General features: G+C 32.2%; 1 protein-coding gene, 1 long non-coding RNA gene and 1 pseudogene across 2 annotated transcripts; 1 reads left to right on the top strand and 2 right to left on the bottom strand.

Annotated features, from left to right (window-relative positions):
• Positions 1–2688: 2688 nt before the first annotated feature.
• LOC112416504 (uncharacterized) lies at positions 2689–8862 on the top strand. Its single transcript, XR_003007050.2, has 3 exons — positions 2689–2863; positions 4928–5041; positions 8307–8862. It is a non-coding gene; the product is annotated as an uncharacterized lncRNA (long non-coding RNA).
• A 3565-nt stretch (positions 8863–12427) lies between these two features.
• On the bottom strand, positions 12428–13888 carry LOC11435759 (serpin-ZX-like; annotated as a pseudogene).
• LOC120575820 (serpin-ZX) lies at positions 13000–14198 on the bottom strand. Its single transcript, XM_039827933.1, has 2 exons — positions 13762–14198; positions 13000–13101 (listed from the first exon to the last, which is right to left on the bottom strand). Exons 1-2 carry the CDS (start codon positions 14185–14187, stop codon positions 13000–13002), a joined length of 528 nt encoding a protein of 175 aa, XP_039683867.1. The 5' UTR covers positions 14188–14198.
• Positions 14199–18370: the final 4172 nt, after the last annotated feature.

The raw sequence follows: 18370 nt of genomic DNA, 5'->3' as shown, positions 1-18370 counted from the left end.
TATATTCAATAATTCACAATTTTTTATGAAGATATATTTGTAAAAACATTAAAAAAGTTACGACAATTAATGACGGTCTTGATTTTTATGATTTTTGGTTTTTCTTCTTATAATAAGAACCGGAGGTATCCCTTCCATCAGCGTATTGGACCTCACTAAGTCAAACTTGTGAATTTTACCATTTCTTTGTTTCCTTTTTTAGATCGATTCAACTGTTATTTGATTTAAGATGTCCTACCTCATTGTTTGGAAATGTGAGGCCTCACATATATGAGTAGATCCTTTAAATAATTAGGACGGTTTAAGATGAATATGAAGAAATTGTGCAAATATGGGTGAATTACTACAAATGTTGAAGTCTTGTTGACTAAGTAAATTCTCATGGCAATGAAGACCTTATTAAACACAAAATTAGTGGGAAATCAAGTTGCTAACACTTCAAATTTGTAGTCATAAGTTTCAAAACTATCATCAATCAACCAAGAAAGCCAAATTATCAAAGCAGTGGCGGATCTTGAGTTTTTTTTTTCGGAGGTGCCAAATATTTGAAGAATATATATTAAACAGTTTCAAAAAATGTGCATCATTGTTAACTGGTGTGGTGGTAATATTGCTAGATTGATACCCGGGGATGCTAGTTTGATACCCACCAGGTCCTTGTATTTTGAATAAATAAAGAAAAATTCGCTAAGAATTATAAAAAGGGGAGGCTATCCAGGGATTGAACGCACGACCCTTTACACATTGAAGGACCGCATAACCACTACAACAACACGCATTTGTTAAAATATCAAGCATAATATGAAATTTATATAAAAATTGGAGGTGCAGTGGCACCTTGGAGTCTCCAAAGAGATCCGCCCTGGATCAAAGCCTTTAAAATAATAGTGGTTGCCACATCCACCCGTTATTAGGGGTTGCAACCGTAACAACCTTAAGAGTTTAATTTTGTGGTTTTTATTTGACACACTTGGATGATCAAGTGTAAATGTCATTCTTAAGACTTGTAATGTATGAGTAGTGCATGAATTCACAATGCCTAGGATATAAATAGGCTTAAAATTGCCTTGATTTCAGACTAATCATGACCATAACTCTTATATTTTGCTCTTACTTTTAATAAATGCTTATTTATTCTTATTTCTTGTTCTTTATTGTTATTATGAAACTCATCACTATGATGAGTGAGTAGTCTCTCCCTTGTCTTAGGATCCTGGAAAGTAGTGTTATGATGAATATTCCCCTATCCCTTTCTTTTATTTTCTTTTATTGTGAGAATTTGAAACCCTAATCTAGCCTCCTTGATTTTAAGCAAATTATAAAGGGCAAATTACAATCATATACTATTTGATTTTAAGCACATTCAAAATCCTAATCTATCATCAACTTTATCATTGTAATTCCTATGAATCAGTTCATCCTCTTTGAGTGTTTTATTAGGCCTTCACCTACTAAGAAAATTAGAAAGGTTCTTTTGTTGATTTGACGTACGATAATTTGGGAGTTGTGGAAGATCAAGAATGATAAGGTTTTTGGTACAAAAGGTTGTCATTACTTGAATGTTGAAGAATCTATAAAGGAGATATCGTAGAGATGAACGTTAGGAAATAGAGTTTTGTTCCATTGTCTATTTTATGAATGGTGTTAGTACACATATTTTCTATTTGGGTTAGTAGTGTTTTTCACCCCTATAATATATGTCATTTTCGGTTTTCATCCTTATAAAATTTTCGGTTTGATTTGCACCCTTGTAAAATTTTTATTTTCCGGAAAACACCCCTAATAGGACATTTTCAGATTTTTTTTTCAAGAAATTTTTGTTTTTGAATGGCCTATTAAGGGTGTTTTCCGGAAAATAAAAATTTTACGAGGGTGCAAATCAAACCGAAAATTTTATAGGGACGAAAACCAAAAATGACATATATTACAGGGGTGAAAAGCACTATTAACCCTTTCTATTTTAGAGTTATTGATTTTGTAGACAAAGTTTGGAAGTTTGGATTGTCTATTTTATGAATGGTGTTAGTACACATATGGTGTTTGTTTAAGCTACTATTATGTGTGCTTTTCATGTTCTGTCGGGCATGTTGGAAGCTTTTCTGTCCCACCCCCCCAGGGGTCTGTTTGGTGTATATGCAGGTCCAGTCGTAGTCTCTTAGTTTTGAATGCCTCGTCTTTGTTGATGACTTTTCCTATAAGTTGTTGCGGGTGCCCATTTGCTGAAGTTCGTAGGCTTAGTATTTTCGTAGTTTTGCTTGTTTTTTGCTTGCCTCAGGAGTTTTAGGTTTGGATATTGTTGTATTGAGTTTTGTTCTATTGTTGTCCAATAGGAATGTTGTTGCTAGTCCCTTGTTCTGCCACAACTTTGTATTATCTCGTAGCCTACCTGTTGTTCCAGGAGTTGCGTTTCAATAAAATTATTTTTCGATTAAAAAAAATTAAATTCGATTGTCTTCTAAATTTTTACCGGACTTTGTTTGTCGTCAAAATTTCAACAGAGGATTTACATATTGTTGATAACGAGAAATTTTACTCGTTATATTTTTAAAGGTCATGAATCAAAATTCTAGTCAGAGTAGTGTTACATAAAAGTTAGATTAGAGCACTGTTAGCGACACATAATTATATAGTTTGTTAAGTTTTATTATTTTGATATTATATAATACTATATATAGAGTACATTACCATTGCTCATTTTTTCACAAAGCACTCTCTCTCTCTCTCTCCCTTTTCTGCAAACTCTCCACACCCTCTCTTTTATTCATTGCCGTTACAAAATAAAATTCTCTCTTTTATTTTGGAGCTTGATCTTGATTTCGTAAGTTAGTTCATCATCATCGACACATAGTAGAAGATCACCGAGGTAGAAATATTTCTCTCTTTTTTCCTTCTTCTTTTTTGTATGGACGGAAATGAATTATGTGGGGGGTATTTGATTTACGAGTTTTCTTGCTCGTTTCTTTATGAAAGTGATAGATCATGTTGAAATATTTATAGATCTAAAAGAAAAATTTATATTTGAGCAATTTTAAAAGTGTGTGTGTGTGAGGAGGGGGGTATGTTTGATTTACGATTTTTCTTCCTTATTTCTTTGTGAAAGTGATAGATCATGTTGATATATTTATAGATCTATAAGAAAGTTTCATTTTTGAGCATTTTGACAAATGTATGTTTATGAAAAATTATCAAAAAATTATTTTCTTTGCAAAAGTATTTTTATATTTATCTCATCTATCATTAAATCGAAATTATCTTTTTAAAAAATTATTTTGGTTGTTTTTCACTCGTGTATGGAATATATGTTGTGTTTTGGGACTATGGCCCCGTTTGGATAAACAGCTTATATAGATGCTTATAGCATTAGAGCTTATAACATTAGAGCTTACATCATAAGCTCTTATACTTGATAAGCTATTTATGTTTGGATATGTACACTAAAAAGTACTTACATAAATTGAAGTGTTTGGATGTGACATTACATAAGCAATTATCGAAATTTTAAATATTTTTAATTTAACAAAAAAAATCAAAGAATCGAACCACAATTATCAAGATTTTTTTTTATAAAATTAATCAAGATGTAAAAAACAATATTATAATATATTTAATTATATATATAGTATAATCAATCTTCGTTCTTAAAAAAATATCAAAGTTACATAATTGTATGCTGCGTAAACACTCTGCATAAATAAACTTGAGAAATTATGATCGTAAACTTACCAAATATATAGATATTAGTGTACAGTTTGTTACCAAAAAAAGACAAGTTAAGTTTTTTTTTTATTCAGTTTCATTTTGTTACGTAACAAAAAAATAATAAAAATCTTTCTTAAAAAAATAAAAAAAAAAATTCTTAGTTACATGTGTTACTTTAGTAAGATAAGTATATAGCACTTTTGTTACTCATGCACCGCCAAAGATAACTAACATTATAATTAAAATATATGTTTTTTTTTTCTAAAAACAAAAAAATAAAATAAAATATATGTTTTGAAAAAGTGGATCCAGAGAGAATCGAAGGAGATTACATAAATTCATAAGCTCCTTGTTAAGTTGAAGGGTAAGCTAAAAATTTAGGCTTATTAAAATATGGCATAAGCAGCTTATGAAACTATGTTAAGCTATTTTTATTTATTTACCCAAACACCTTCTAAAAGGCTTATAGGAGTAGATAAGCTTGTATAAGCTCAAAATAAGCTAATCCAAACGGGGTCATATATAGTTTGAAAATTTGTCATAAATTGTAGACCAAGGGATTAAGGTGTTTGAAACTATGAATATAATCATATGGTTTGCGATTATCGAACAAATATTCAAAAAGTTTGAGTCGAATCTTTATTTTGAAAATATTAGTATTTTTATATGAGTATCGGAGTCCTGAATTTGATATTATGAGATTTTTTTTTGGTGAGATTGTGATTAATGTTTGAAGTTTGAACATGAAGTTATGGTAAATGACATAAACTCAAAAGTGGTTCCATCAAAGTTTTAAAAAAAAAGTTATACTAACTTTTTCAAAATATTTTGGGTGAAGTTGCAGACAATTTTCTCAAAATTACTAACTCGAAACATAAAATTCATGCATACAGACACATTTTCGAAAACAAATTTTGTCTGCAACTTCACCCAAAATATTTTGAAAGTATAACTTTTTTTAAAGTGTTAAATATTTGAAGAAAAGCTTTGGAAACATTTTTTATTTTTTTTTCTAAGATGAATTGGTAATTCATTGAAATTTAACTCACACACAACAATTGTGAGGTCCCGGATTTGAACCCGAATCATGATATTCGATCTTGCAATTTCGGCATTGGAAACATTTTAAATTATACAATGTCGGGCAAAGTTTTATACGAGTTTTCATGAAAATGTGATTGTTATTGGTTAAAATTAAATTAAAGTTTAGTTGGCATCGCTTATGCAGATAACTCCAAATCAAGTCACTCAAAAGGTTTGTACCGTGAAGAGAATACATAAGACCTTCAGTTGAAAAAGCACAAGAAGAGAAGAAATAAATCATTGATTAGCTTTATTTCCAGTAAGATTCTTGATTAACTGCCTCTTGTCAATTGATCTCTATATAATTTTTTTATAGGCGAAATGACAAAACCATTATAAATTTACACACACAAGTGGAGGTACCGGAGTTCGAACCTAACAATTTCGGCATTTTACTAGCTGAATTAGAACTTCTGGATGATCTCTATCAATTTCTTTTAGTGAGTATACGGTGGCATTAATTATTTTTTGATGTGATCTTTAAGGATTAATTATTAATTGTTATAATTTTGTCATTTTCTTTTTGTTTCCTTGTTTTTTCTCTCTCCAAAGAAGATAAAAAAAAAAAAAAAAAACAGATTCTAAATGTTGTAATTTTTTTATTTCAAAATTATCAAAGTTTTTGGATTTTTATATATAGTGTTCAACTCTGAATTATATATATGTCTTGTCTATTCTCTTCGATTCTCTTATTTTTGTTTAATTTTTTGAACTATGATTATTCTTCAATCATCCTTTACATGCAATATTGAACTCTTTGTTATAGACGAAGAAGTATTTTTTTCATCAGTTATACTTTTATTAAAGAGTTTAAAATAAAAAAGGGATGTATACATATTTGCACATTAATGCTGTGACTCTAATTTTTTTATGTTTCACCTGCACCTTTTTGTTAGTTGATTTAAAAATAATTAAGAGCTTTGTTTAAGAGATCCATTGATATTTGAAATGATCAATGTATCAATTTTTGTTTTAGATCATTATTATTTTAATCACTTTTATTTATTTATTTATCATGTATCAATTTTAAATTGATATATGAGAAATATAAATAAAAATGTATATGAATAAAAATGTACAAAATAATAATTAATTAAAACAAAAATTGATACATCGATAAATTTCAAATATCAATTGAGCTCTCTTTAATTAAAGTTTTCAATTGATTTTAAATCAACAACGACAAAAAGTTGTGTGTAAAAGATAAAAAAAAAATATACTTACAATATTCAATGTGTAGGCATACAAACGTACCTCTTTGACCTTAAACTCTTGCACAAAAGTATAATTAAATGAAAATATTTCTCATTTTGATAACAAAGAGTATGTGATTTCATGCAAAGATTGAAGAATGAACATAGTTCAAGAAATTAAACAAAAACAAGAGAATTGATGAAAATATATCAAACATAGATCTACTTTAGAGCTAGCCATTATATATAAAAAAGCACTATGAAAATTTGAGGACAAAATTATTAACATATTGAATCTAATTTTAATTTTGTCTCGAGGAAAGTCAACAAACAGGAAAATTTAATTTAACAAAATTTTAACAATAGATATAATTACAATTTATTTATGTGAGCGCTCTAACCTATATTTTAGAGCAATAGACAAATAAGCCTTAAAAAAACCATAAAATTTATTCATGTGATACAATTTGTTTTCTTATTCTACTCTCATATATATAAATAAAAAATTCGATATTTGGATATAAATAAAAAAATCGATATTTGGATACCTCACAAATCACAATCATCTAGAAGAAAATATATATTATATCTTATAATTTCAATGAGTAAGATATACATCCCCCTTATTCATGAAAACTACTATAAATACTCTATCACATTGTTATTCTCTTTCACACCAGGTCAAATTGGTATTCCTAAAGAAACTAGAGAGAACCTTACCATTCGTCCTCCAAGAAACCTATGGAGACACCAGGTCGTAGAGAATAAACAGACCCCTATGAATACATTTGTCGTTTCCATCCATGTTGGAAATCATATTGTGGAGGATTTAAACATCTAGACTTAGTTTCATCAAACTAACTTAACAATGTCGAAAAGTGTAACGTTAGTGACAATTCAAAAACCCTTCAACATTGTTAAGCTAGTTTGATGAAACTAAGTCTAGTTGATTAAAACCTCCACAATATGCTTTCCAACAGGAATTGAAACGAAAAATATTTTTATGGGGGTATCTTTATTCTCTATGATTATGGAAGGTGGTTTGGTTTTGTTCTTATAGCCAGGTGGTCTATCCATAGGTTTTTTGGAGGAGGAACGCTTAGGTTCTCTCTTGTTTCTTGAAGAATATCGATATGTCTACTAGAAGAAGATTTTCAAGCGACCGTGTTGACATAATCAAATTGTTGTCGTTGTTGTTAATAGTGGTGGTGGTGTGAGAGTGACTAGCAATGTAATAGTGTATTGATAATAGTTTTCATGAATAAGGGTAAGATGTACTTTAACCATTGGAATTATAGGTTATAATATAATATTTTCTTCTAGATAATTGTGTGGTATGTACATATATATATATATATATATATATATATATAAAGAGTAGAATAAGAAAACAAATTGTAAGAAAAAAAAAGGCAAACACATTTTGTACTATGTTGTTTAATTACGTCAATTTTTGTTATTAAGTTTTTTCATTAGGTTTTAGATTTGGATGTTTTAGTATTGAGTTGATATTACATGACAACAATGTATTGTATTTCATTAGTGATGGGAATATCCAGTAAAAGAAAAAAAATCAAATGAAATGATTTTATCAAAGTGAAAAACTTTGGCAGCCTGAATTTTAACTCACAAATATGAAAAACTAAGCCAATGCCTTGTTAAGGTATTATGATTAAATAATGACTGATATTATTGATAACTTTTATAGTTCATATGTATGTGTGAAACAAGAGGTCATGTACCCATATAACACAAACCATAACGTTTATTTGAATAAAACTAACATAAATGACTAAATGTAGTAACGGTGAGAAACTTAGAGGACCGAAATAAATTAATTTTTAGTTAGAGAACCAATCTGATATCAATTAAATAGTTAGAGGACCAAAAAGGTAATTAAGCCAATGAAATACTATTGTCCTTAGGACTTGGTTAGCAAGATCCTTATTTCTTTTAAGAGTAGTGCTAGCAACACTCTCTTTTGGACACTCTCTCTAACACTCACTCTCTCATTGGGTTAAATCAATGTGGGTCATACATTTTGGAAATGAAATCCATATAAAGTGGTGGGACATATATTGATTTTATCCAATAAAAGAGTGAGTGTTAGAGAGAGTGTCCAAAAAAGAGTGTCGCTAGCATTTCTCTTTTTTTAAATATATTTTATCGACTAGAAAGCAAAGAAGACAAAAAAGTTGCTTAATGATTCCAATTCTCGTGTCACTTCCACCGATATATTTTAGACTGCATTTTTTCTTTCTTATTCTTGTTTAAGATGAGCTTATTTTGGTTTTGTTTTCTTGTTCTTTCTTATTCTTGTATATCACAAAGGGGAAAGTTGTAAAAGTTTCATGGGAAAAAGTTTGTAGGCCTATCAAAGAAGGAAGTCTTGGAATTAGAAGCTTATCAAAATTGAATGAGGCTTTAAATTTGAAGCTTTGTTGGGACATGATGATTTCAAAGGAGCAATGGTATGCATTTATGAGACATAATAGAGCTTTGTTGGGACATATAGATTTTATGTGCAGTCTTTGTTTTAAAAGTTTTGAATCCACTCATCACTTATTTTTTGAGTGCTCAGTTTCTGTTCAAATTTGGGATTGGTTCAGCAATCTCATCAATTTGAATTTTCACATCAACAATACTGATGATTTATGGAGGATTTGTGATAGAGAGGTTGGGGCCGCCAACGTAAGTTGGTTGTCATTGCTGCTGTCATCAACATTGTGAACACTGTTTGGTATACAAGGAACCAATTTAGATTTAACAATGTAATGTAAAGCCTAAAACTTTTCGATCTACAGTTTCCATCATTGAAGTTATTTCGATGCCTCTATTTTTCTCTTTAACAAAATGCAACACTGATGAAACAGCTTCTGGTAGTCTAGGTCAGGCATCTTGTGTTGGTATTTTCAGGAATAATCAGGCTCTTTGCATAGGCTGCTTGATTGAAAAGATCAGAACACAAAGCAAAACAAAATTAAATTGAGAGCTAAAACGACAGTTGCTCCCCTATATAATATAGCGAAATAGAGTACTATTGAAATCTAAACATTTATACAATAGTCCAATAAAATTTTGTATACAAACTACGCACAAACAAAAATGGATCACATCACGATAAATAAAGGATACAACTTGCGCCAGTCGCAGACCAACGCCTTCATTTTAAAAAACTTATTTTCTGTCCTCAAATTTCATTGTTTCTCAATTTTCATCCCTTATTTCATTTATAGGTCATTTTGTTGATGTAGCCTATTCTTTAATGACTTAAAATTAAAAAACGTTAATTAACCAAGTTGTTTGGGCTCTAGTGGCAAGCAGCTTCTTCCAAGGACGTATTCGGGGAATACCGGGTTCGATTCCCAGGGGGAACAACGCTTGGCCAGTGCGCATGCCTCTACGTACGAGCCGGATTAGTCGTCCACCTTTGTTGGGTCGGAAACCGATGCGAAAGCCAAAAAAAAAAGTAAAAAACGTTACCCAGAAGAGGAAATATAATTCACATTAGAAGTTCAATGATAATTTGATGCAACAATTTGATTGTAGATCCAGAGTGCATGATTTAAAACGTACAAAGATGGTTTGTGCAGAGATGGTTTTTGGACCATTTTTCTGGCTTTTCCAGTGTTGATTCAAATCCCAACTATATGCAAAACTATCCGGCTCCGGCAAAATGGGCGTTATAGAAGGGTCATGAAGAGGGGGTGACGTATCGCTCATTTCTTGATAGATTGGGGTTTGATGACGTTACCTAGAGGCCGTACGAAGAGCACAGGGAGATCCAGGATTTTGAGGAGATTTTCTGGTATTCAGTTTGGATTATGTGCAGTGTTGACAAGGTGTATTGTCACTTGCCTGAGAGAGTTAGGCGGCAGTACGGATACGTGCAGAACGTCTCTAGACATCTGATAGATGTTGTTGAGCTGCGACCGACTCATATTGTGAAGGGGGAGATTGACTTCCGTACTCACACGATTAAGGAGCCCGAATGGGGTCAGCCGACTGAAGAGTCGACATGGAAGATGAAGGATGGCTATATGATATGGTACACTACAGTGTCTCACCCTCTGATTTTGCCACTTCTTCTAGGAGATCTTTCAAGGCCCATCAAATGAGTTGCAAATCATTGCACATCATTGAGAGAAGTACGAGGCGAGAGGCTCGCCTGCTTCTTATGAGATGTTTAGTGGCGTTGTTACTTATGCTGATGAGCAGTTGGGTCAGGAGGTGAAGAGCCCTGAGCAATGGTCTGCGGCCATGCGCCATGTTAGGGAGCAGAATGCACCGATATTGACCAGAAGGCGAGCCCGTAGGCCGAGGAGGCAACATTCTGAGCAGGAGCGGCAGCATGACTAGTAAGACATGATGTTTATGTTTATGACTTGTTTTTAGTTTTTGTAGGATTTGTTGGTTTCTTGTAAATTATCATGACATTGGTTTATTGTATTTTGATGACATATTTCTATGACAGTTGTTGGTTTTCGTATCATATTTTCAATTTAAATTATGTTGGTAATTTTATCTTATTAATATTATGATTTGGCATTGAAACAATGTGTTTACAATGTGTAAAAACACATGTAGCAGGTTCTGCCAATTTACAACTTCAGGACGCATCAGCTGTTAAATGCTGAGGAAGAAAGGGAATCGGCGGCAGTTAACTGCCGATAAATACTGAAACCGGCGGCAGTTAACTGCCGAGGGGTATTACGTCTTTTACATGTGTGTTTCAGCCTTCTTATGTGTGTGAACAACAATTTTCCATTTGTGGTCTAATTAATTTTTGATATCACATTTGCGGTCCAATTCAGTTGATTACAATTTAGTCCATCTGTTGCAATGAGTCCAAGAAGTGTTTTCCTTTTTTAGGCAAAACATGTATTTTGTTGTCAAGAATTGTGAGAGAATAAATTGGGTATTTATTCTTCAAATTTTTGAAATATATCAACACCGGTATCCATTTTAGTTTTGCTAAAAACTATATCTTTCAGATCAAGTCAAAATTTTAACATAGTGTTACACAAGTAGTAGATATAATTACAAACCATTTGATTCACAGTTCGATCATAATATTTGTTGGAAGAGGTCAACCATTAAATGAGTATCAATTACCAATAAAAATGAGTATATGCAACAAGAGACGGATTCTTGGAAGTCAAGACCAGAGGATAATGGTTTATTTTTGATGAATTTAACATATATGTTATTGGAAAAAATTGTTGGTGTGGGAAGAGAGATGGGGTGAAGTTGAGAAGAAGGTTTTCGGTTACCTTTGGAAATGTCAGGCTCCTACTGAGTGGTTGCTTTCACTTGGAAACTTTTGCTTGATCATGCTCCAACAAGAATGAATCTAGCTATTTGTAATATTATTCCTTTTGAGGCATCCGTGAATTGTGTGTTGCGTGATATGGAAGTTGAAAATTCTTGTCACCTTTTCTTGTTTTGTGAGGTTTCGAGAAAGGTATGGAATTTGGTTATGTGGTGGAGTTTATGTTTATTACTCCTCCAAATTTGTTTGTTCACTTGGAATGTCGGAGTCATGAAGCAACAAATTAAAATTTGCGGAAAGGTTATTGGAATATTTGGCAAGCAACAATTTGGGTGATTTGGAATGCGTGGAATAGTAGAATTTTCAACAATACACTTATGAGGTGGAAGAATTGGTGGATGAAATTAAGGTTGTCTTGGCGTTGAACATTGGCTACATTGAAAGTCCCAATTTTCTTAGACTATGAGTGGTGTCGCAATCCAAAAAACTTGTCTTTTAAGGTGAGAGGAAAGGTGATGTCGTTAGTCTTTTGCGAATGGCCGTGTTTCGCTTGTTTTGGTGCAGGTGGTCCGCTGCTCCTTAGTCGATCAGTGTTGTAGTTTTGTGTGCTCAGTTTCCTCTTTGGCTGTACAGAGGACTGATATGTGTATTTGGGATTTTTCCCCAATCATTCTATACTTCTTGTATGGATGGTTTATTTAATAACATATTCAACCTTAAAGTGTTTTTTTTCGTTGGCATTGGTGGTGTATAATTAACTTAGCACCTCTTTTCTATTTGACAGCAACAAAACATCAGGGTCTAACACAGAAAAAATTAAGGGAATCAAAATTTTATAGGCAAGTAGTCCTATATTCTGAATTAGTAGCTAAACATGCTTAATTACAAGAATGATAGATTGCTCCCTTTCTTTATGATTATTGTATGATTAGTCCACCTATATTATGAAGATTGCTCCCTTTCTGTTATTATGCAGAATTGCTCCTTTTAAATTTTGCCTTTGTTTCTGTTGGTCTAAAGAGTATGCTCTTACGCACACAAATCAAATATGGGAAATTTTGCCTTTGTTTCTGTTGGCAGCAAGAATTCAGGTAAGAAATTGGGAGATTTTAATCATTCTGTCCCCCCAATCATTTTCTAGATATCAGTTATCACTCATGTTAATAGCATACATGAGATATTAAATTATATTACACTTGATCTTAGCCAATCCTAATTTCTTTAGTAACTCAGAAGCTTCAATCTCAAAAGAAATATTGAATCTTGGAATCCTGAACTTGCCTACTTGGACTTCTTCACGAGGAAGTTTCTGTTCCAAAAACTCAGAATCAGAAGCTACTTTATCAATCAAAGCTGACAAACCATCTTTTTCGTCAGGAAGAAAAAAGTAAATAGAGAATGCACGCCCATCTTTGCCTTGTTTATAGGAAGACCAAGGACTTTAAAACCATCTAACGAACTGATAAACTGATCATTCTTGCTGGTCATAAAGGGAACCTTTACTGACTTGCCGTTAAGAAGGTCAAAATCATAGTCCTTCGTTTTTGAAGTATCAAACTTTTGTTTCCATACTCCTTTGAAGTATAGTGCATTAGCAAAGATTAGGCTGGTTAAGCTGTTAACTGATCCGTGTGGAAGAAGATCTTGAATAAGCCCTTTTGTCTTCTTTTCAGCCCATAAATTCACTTGTTTTCTCACTTTCATCAGCCTTCAAATAAGTATCAATTGTAAAATTAAACATGTTAAAATAAATCATCTGAATTTTTTCACGAGCATTATAAGAAAAGAGTTAAACATTCTGTTCCATACACCACATTTGGAGACAGTTATGAGAAACTGAGTTGCAAAATAAGCCTATACAGATAATTGGCAGCAAGACATTAGGTATTCAAAATGAGTCAAAGGTTTGATGTCACAGAAAATGGTTATACCAATAATGCTTTTTCTAGACAGTAGCAAGTTTGTATTTTCAAAATAAAAATAAATTCATAATACTAAAGTCACTTCTTCGTGTGTGCTAATTAGAGTTTTCAAACAAGTGGTAAAACATTCAAGTTTGTTTTTCACAATTGGATTTATTGTGAGATTTATTGATCCAACATATGTCGCACACAAAATGAAAGCAATGAAAGGTTTCAGGTATATGGAATTATTAAAATTAAATTTAGCTGTTTGGAAACAAGTTAATATATCAGTGATCAAGCAATTTGGAAACAAGAATGAAGATTGATATTTAGGCCAATGAAGCAAGTGAGAAAGAGGGTCTAACCTCTCATTAGATTTAACATAATAGATCTTCCTATCATGGGCTATTCATCAATAATCTGACTATGAAAACCACACAAACACGTACACAAAACAACAGACATCGACACCAGAAGTTAACACGGGTTTGTAGACTAAACAGTTGCATGTCAGTTTTTTTATCACTTAGTCTACTAAAAAAAATATCATAACGCTAAACTTCAAACCCTAATTTGTGAGTTATTTATGAATAAATAAAAGCATGAGTACCTTGTTGACGAAATCAACAGCAGAAAGAGTCGCTTCGAAATCAGTAGTCATGAGTTGTTTGAAGGAAGGTTGAAGAGGAAGTGATTTTTCAACCCACACACCATTGACGTAAGACAAGCAAGGGCCACCAGCACGAGCCCCGTCGGAGAGCACAGAAGAAACAACCTGAGAGCATAACGATTTGAGATCACCGGTGGATTCAGACTGGAGGAAGGAGAGAAGTTGGTTTTGTGTGGGACCCTCGGAGCCGGTAGCGATCATAATGAGTACGGTGTTGAGCGATAATGGTGAAAACACAATGTTCTTTTCATTGAGTTTTTGATTGGATAACAAGTGTTTGGTGATGTTCAGAGAAACGTTGGTGAATTTGGTGAGTGATTTTCCGATGAGATTCTTCTTTGTTCTTTTTCTTTTTTGAGGAGGCATTGTTGTTCTTCTTCTTCTTCTTTGAAGACCTTAAGAGGGATAGAAATAGAAACAGAAACCCTAGCCGCAGAGGTAGAGAAACGGATTACAGTTTTTCCTTTTCTTTTTGTTTTTGATTCAGGGTTGACATGGTGCAACTTTCTTTTTATTTTTACGGAATTGCCCTTTTTTGCATTAAGGGATAATTTAGTCATTTTACCTCACCATCACTTCTCTTGTGTAAGTCTGCAACTCCTATCTAACAACCCAGAACCTGATAAAATTCAAACCTGAGTCCCACATATCGAAAAAATTAAACCCAAAACCCATTAAATCTAAAAAATCAAACTCAAATTCGGAAAATCAAAATCCAACCTAATACAACAAAAACAACTTGTTGGGTTTTGAAAGGTGAAGATGAAAAGAATGTGACCATTTTTTTTATTGAAACTCTGGCAATTGATTTGGTATCTATTAATCCACATCATCACCAAAATTAGAATTCGTAATCTCACAAATTTGGTTTTAGTTTCTTTCTTCACTTAAAAAATGAGTTTCTTGAAAACTCAAATGCAATCGTATAAAGCAAAAACAAGAAAGAAAAATTTCAAAACTCAATAATTAAAAAAATTATACGAATTTTGTCATTGTCAAAAAAAGTAATTATATGAAAATCAAATAGTAAAAACATTAAACTCCATATCACAATTTTAAAAGGGGAGGGTTACCACTATATGCTTAATTGCATCTATTGGAATCAAAGCTAATTTATGTTGTGTGTTTAGGAATAGTCTAGAAAATTCAAAGTCGGTAAACTGAACAAGAGAATGAATGGAGACTTTTGTTGGGACTAGTTATTCTTATGGAAAATTGATGTAGAGAGAAATCGAGCTGCATGTTCTATAGGGGTTGTGTTTTTGTTACGAAGGAAACAACATTTTTTTTTATGATTTAAAATTGCTCCAAAGTACTCTAGTCAACAACACTCTTCAGTAGTACCAACAACTTGATTATAAAATGTGGTTTTCATAGTTGATATTCAATTTTCTCTCTCTAAAACAGAGCAAGTTGTGAAGGAAGGAAGAAGTTGTGAAAGAAGAAAGAAAGACAGAAGAGAGAGGAGAGATGGACAAAAAGCTGAATGTGTTTGTGTGTGGGTCCCACATTGCCACATGTTGCAATTTTGTGTGGGAGTTTAAAGGTGTATGCCTCATATGGATGTATGTGTATCACCACTCTTTGGTTTATCAGTTTTATTTCACTCTTTAACACTTACTGTTTGTTACTTTTGGCATTTTTTTTCTTCTGTTAGTTGGACTTTGATTATGTGAGCATTTAATTAAGAGCGTTTTCATCTTGATTTTCATCTTTACTTCCAATACTTTAGTAAAAATTTACCAAGATATGTTGAAATTTATATGTGCTTCAAGTGTGCATCATTAATCCTTAATTTTCCTACCTGCAATGCAAGTATGCTAACTCAGCATATTGCTGACACACGCATATACACATATTTTGACACAGTTAAAATCAATTAAAAGTGAACCTTGATATTATTATTAAGTAACTTTTTTCTTCTTCTTGTTAAACCGATCAAACTTGGTGTTTTTATACTCTTTTGTCTCTTTCTTGTATAGATGGGAGCAAAGTTGTTAAAATTAGGATTTTACTTCAGGTCGAAAGAAAGAATAGCAAAATCGAAAATCGTAAAATTGCAATCAAAATTGAAGGATTTTACTTAACTACTTTTTTAGAATCGAAGCATTTATATTTTTACTTTTAATCAAAATCTAAAATTCATAAAAAAAACACATTTCAAAATTTTCAAACTTTTAGTGCAATAAAAAACAGAAAAACAGCACGTGAGTGTTCATCTTTTCGCTAGTATAGATGAATTAATTAGTTTTGAGAGGTTTGATGTTTTTTTAATTATTTTTTACGCAAAAAGAGGTGGGACTTTGAATTTATAAGGATTTGGGTTTGGATCCATTTTATATTCAAACTAAACTCCCGTTTTGATCTCACAATATTTGTGGGAAATTTGCGGTTGACACACTAAAGAAGGCCGAAAAACATCAGTAAAAGACGGAAATGCCCCAGCGGCAGTTAACTACCAAGGAAAAGAACCAACGGCAGTTAACTACCAAGGAAAACTTCGGCAGTTAGCTACGGCCAATTCCATCGAAACTGCCGATGCGTCCTTTATACAGAAACAGAAGCACCAAAAACATATCATTCTTACTTCAAAAATTCTTCAACTTCTCTCTAATTCTCACCAAAGCCATTTTCACGAATTACAAGCCAATCATCCCCACATTATCAAAAGTAAGTAGCATTAGTCATTGTAATCTTAATGTTAGTTTGTTTAGGTTCATTTAATTTATTTTTTTGAGTAGTTTGCATGTGGTTAGGGTTTATGAATGAATTGACATTTTGAAGATTGCATGTGTAGTTTATGAATTGATAAATGAATGTAGTTGTTGTAATTGATATTTAAATGATGTTTAAGTATAATGTGGTTTTGAATGGTGCCATATGAACACAATTTGAATATGTTTGATACTTTGCACACAAAGTGTTTGATAAAATTCCCAAATGAGAATTATATTGATTATTTAGTTAGTTTATGTAGTTATAAATAATTGTAGTTGATGGAAATGATGTTTAGGTTGAATGTGGTTTTGATTTTCACCGATGAATGTATGTTGTGAATGATGTTTAGTTTATGTTTAAGTTGAATGATGTTTATTTTTTAAATTTTAGTGTATATATGTTTGATCCGAATCAGGGGCAGCCGATTGATCCATCTAAGCTTATAAGTTGTAGACGTGCTATGACACATAGCGCCAGGCGGGCAACGGAAAACATGCACATCCCAAAGAGGATAAGAGGTTGAGGACGGATGGTGCAGGGAGTTCTCAGGCTACACAGCCTGAATAGTCGTAGGTGTTTGACTCGACCTAGGTGGAGTACTTTAATTATCAGGAACAAAGATACGATGCCACTGATGGTGAGTATGACGACCAACATATTCCGGAGGATGTTGTGCCTGTATTAGACGCGGATGACATTGCAGTAGCGACACCCCCAAAGACGTTACCTGATCAGCCTCCCTTTCCTGGAGGATCGGAAGATACATCTCTCATGTTCTCTTATGCCAACCCAGTGACCCGCCCTTTCCTGGAGGATTTACGTGTGCTTTGTCTTTTATGCTCTATTGTGTTCCTGTCTTTTTAAACTCTTTGATCTTGATCAGTTTTGATCAAATGACAATGATGGCTTCTTCTGGAATCAGATCTGAACCTCTTGATTTATCTAATGGTTCAGATCGATTCTGCCTGAGCCAACCCAGTGACCCGTCCAGGGCCCAGTAACTCGAACCGACCCATTTTTTTTTGCTTAAGCCCAATTTTCTTTTAAAATTCACTACATTTTTATCAATTATACCTCTGTTTTTACTTTCTGCACCTCTTTCACTTAATTTTTTTTTCCTGATAGTTTATAACAATATTTTTCTTTGTGTTGATTGTTTATTTACTGTTTTTTTTATTATTATTGTTATAGTATATTTGCGTTAGTACTTTGAATCATCTCATGCATGTTTAATTTTTTTGTCATTTTATTTTATTGGTATTATTTTTAGTGTGTATAATTAGGAAATTGATGTAATTTATTTTGCGCATTTTATTTCTTGCTATTATATTTTTCTTGAGACCATAGAATGTATCTAGGAATTGATGTAATAACACAATGCACCGACACCTCATGTTTATTTCTTGTTACGTTACGCCGTTACGCTAGTTTTTACCGTTAGTTTAGAAAAAATCATTTTTCCAAAAAAATCAAATATGCAAAACTCCAAAAATATTTTCTTAATAAACCTTGCTTTGTAACCCAATTGTTTTTTCTTTTATTTTCTTAATCAAATGCTTAATCAATTTAACATCCATATTAGACTTAATTTTCTTTTTAATTAAAATTTGACCAACCTCATCTTATTTTTCTCTCATGCCTTGAGGCCTCTAATCTCTTCTTAAAACCTTTTTTTTTTCAAAATTATTAAAATCAATCTAACCCACCAAAAAGAACTTTTTTAGGTGAACTACATTGGTTTTGATCCCTTTTCTTTAAGGGTATGTAGGAAAAGGAGTTAATCCTTCCAAATCAAATAAAAATAACCAAAAACATACTTCTTCTCCCCCCA

The sequence above is a fragment of the Medicago truncatula genome, chromosome 7, assembly GCF_003473485.1.
Source record: "Medicago truncatula cultivar Jemalong A17 chromosome 7, MtrunA17r5.0-ANR, whole genome shotgun sequence".
In the NCBI taxonomy this organism is placed as follows: domain Eukaryota; kingdom Viridiplantae; phylum Streptophyta; class Magnoliopsida; order Fabales; family Fabaceae; genus Medicago; species Medicago truncatula.
This window is presented reverse-complemented; position numbering and strand designations above follow the sequence as displayed.

Excerpts from the sequence above, each read along its gene's own strand:
- LOC120575820 (XM_039827933.1), bottom strand. The coding sequence starts at position 14,187 with ATGCCTCCTCAAAAAAGAAAAAGAACAAAGAAGAATCTCATCGGAAAA. Across the intron at positions 13,102-13,761 it reads CTGTTGATTTCGTCAACAAG|GCTTATTTTGCAACTCAGTT; the intron begins GTACTCATGCTT and ends TTATCTGTATAG.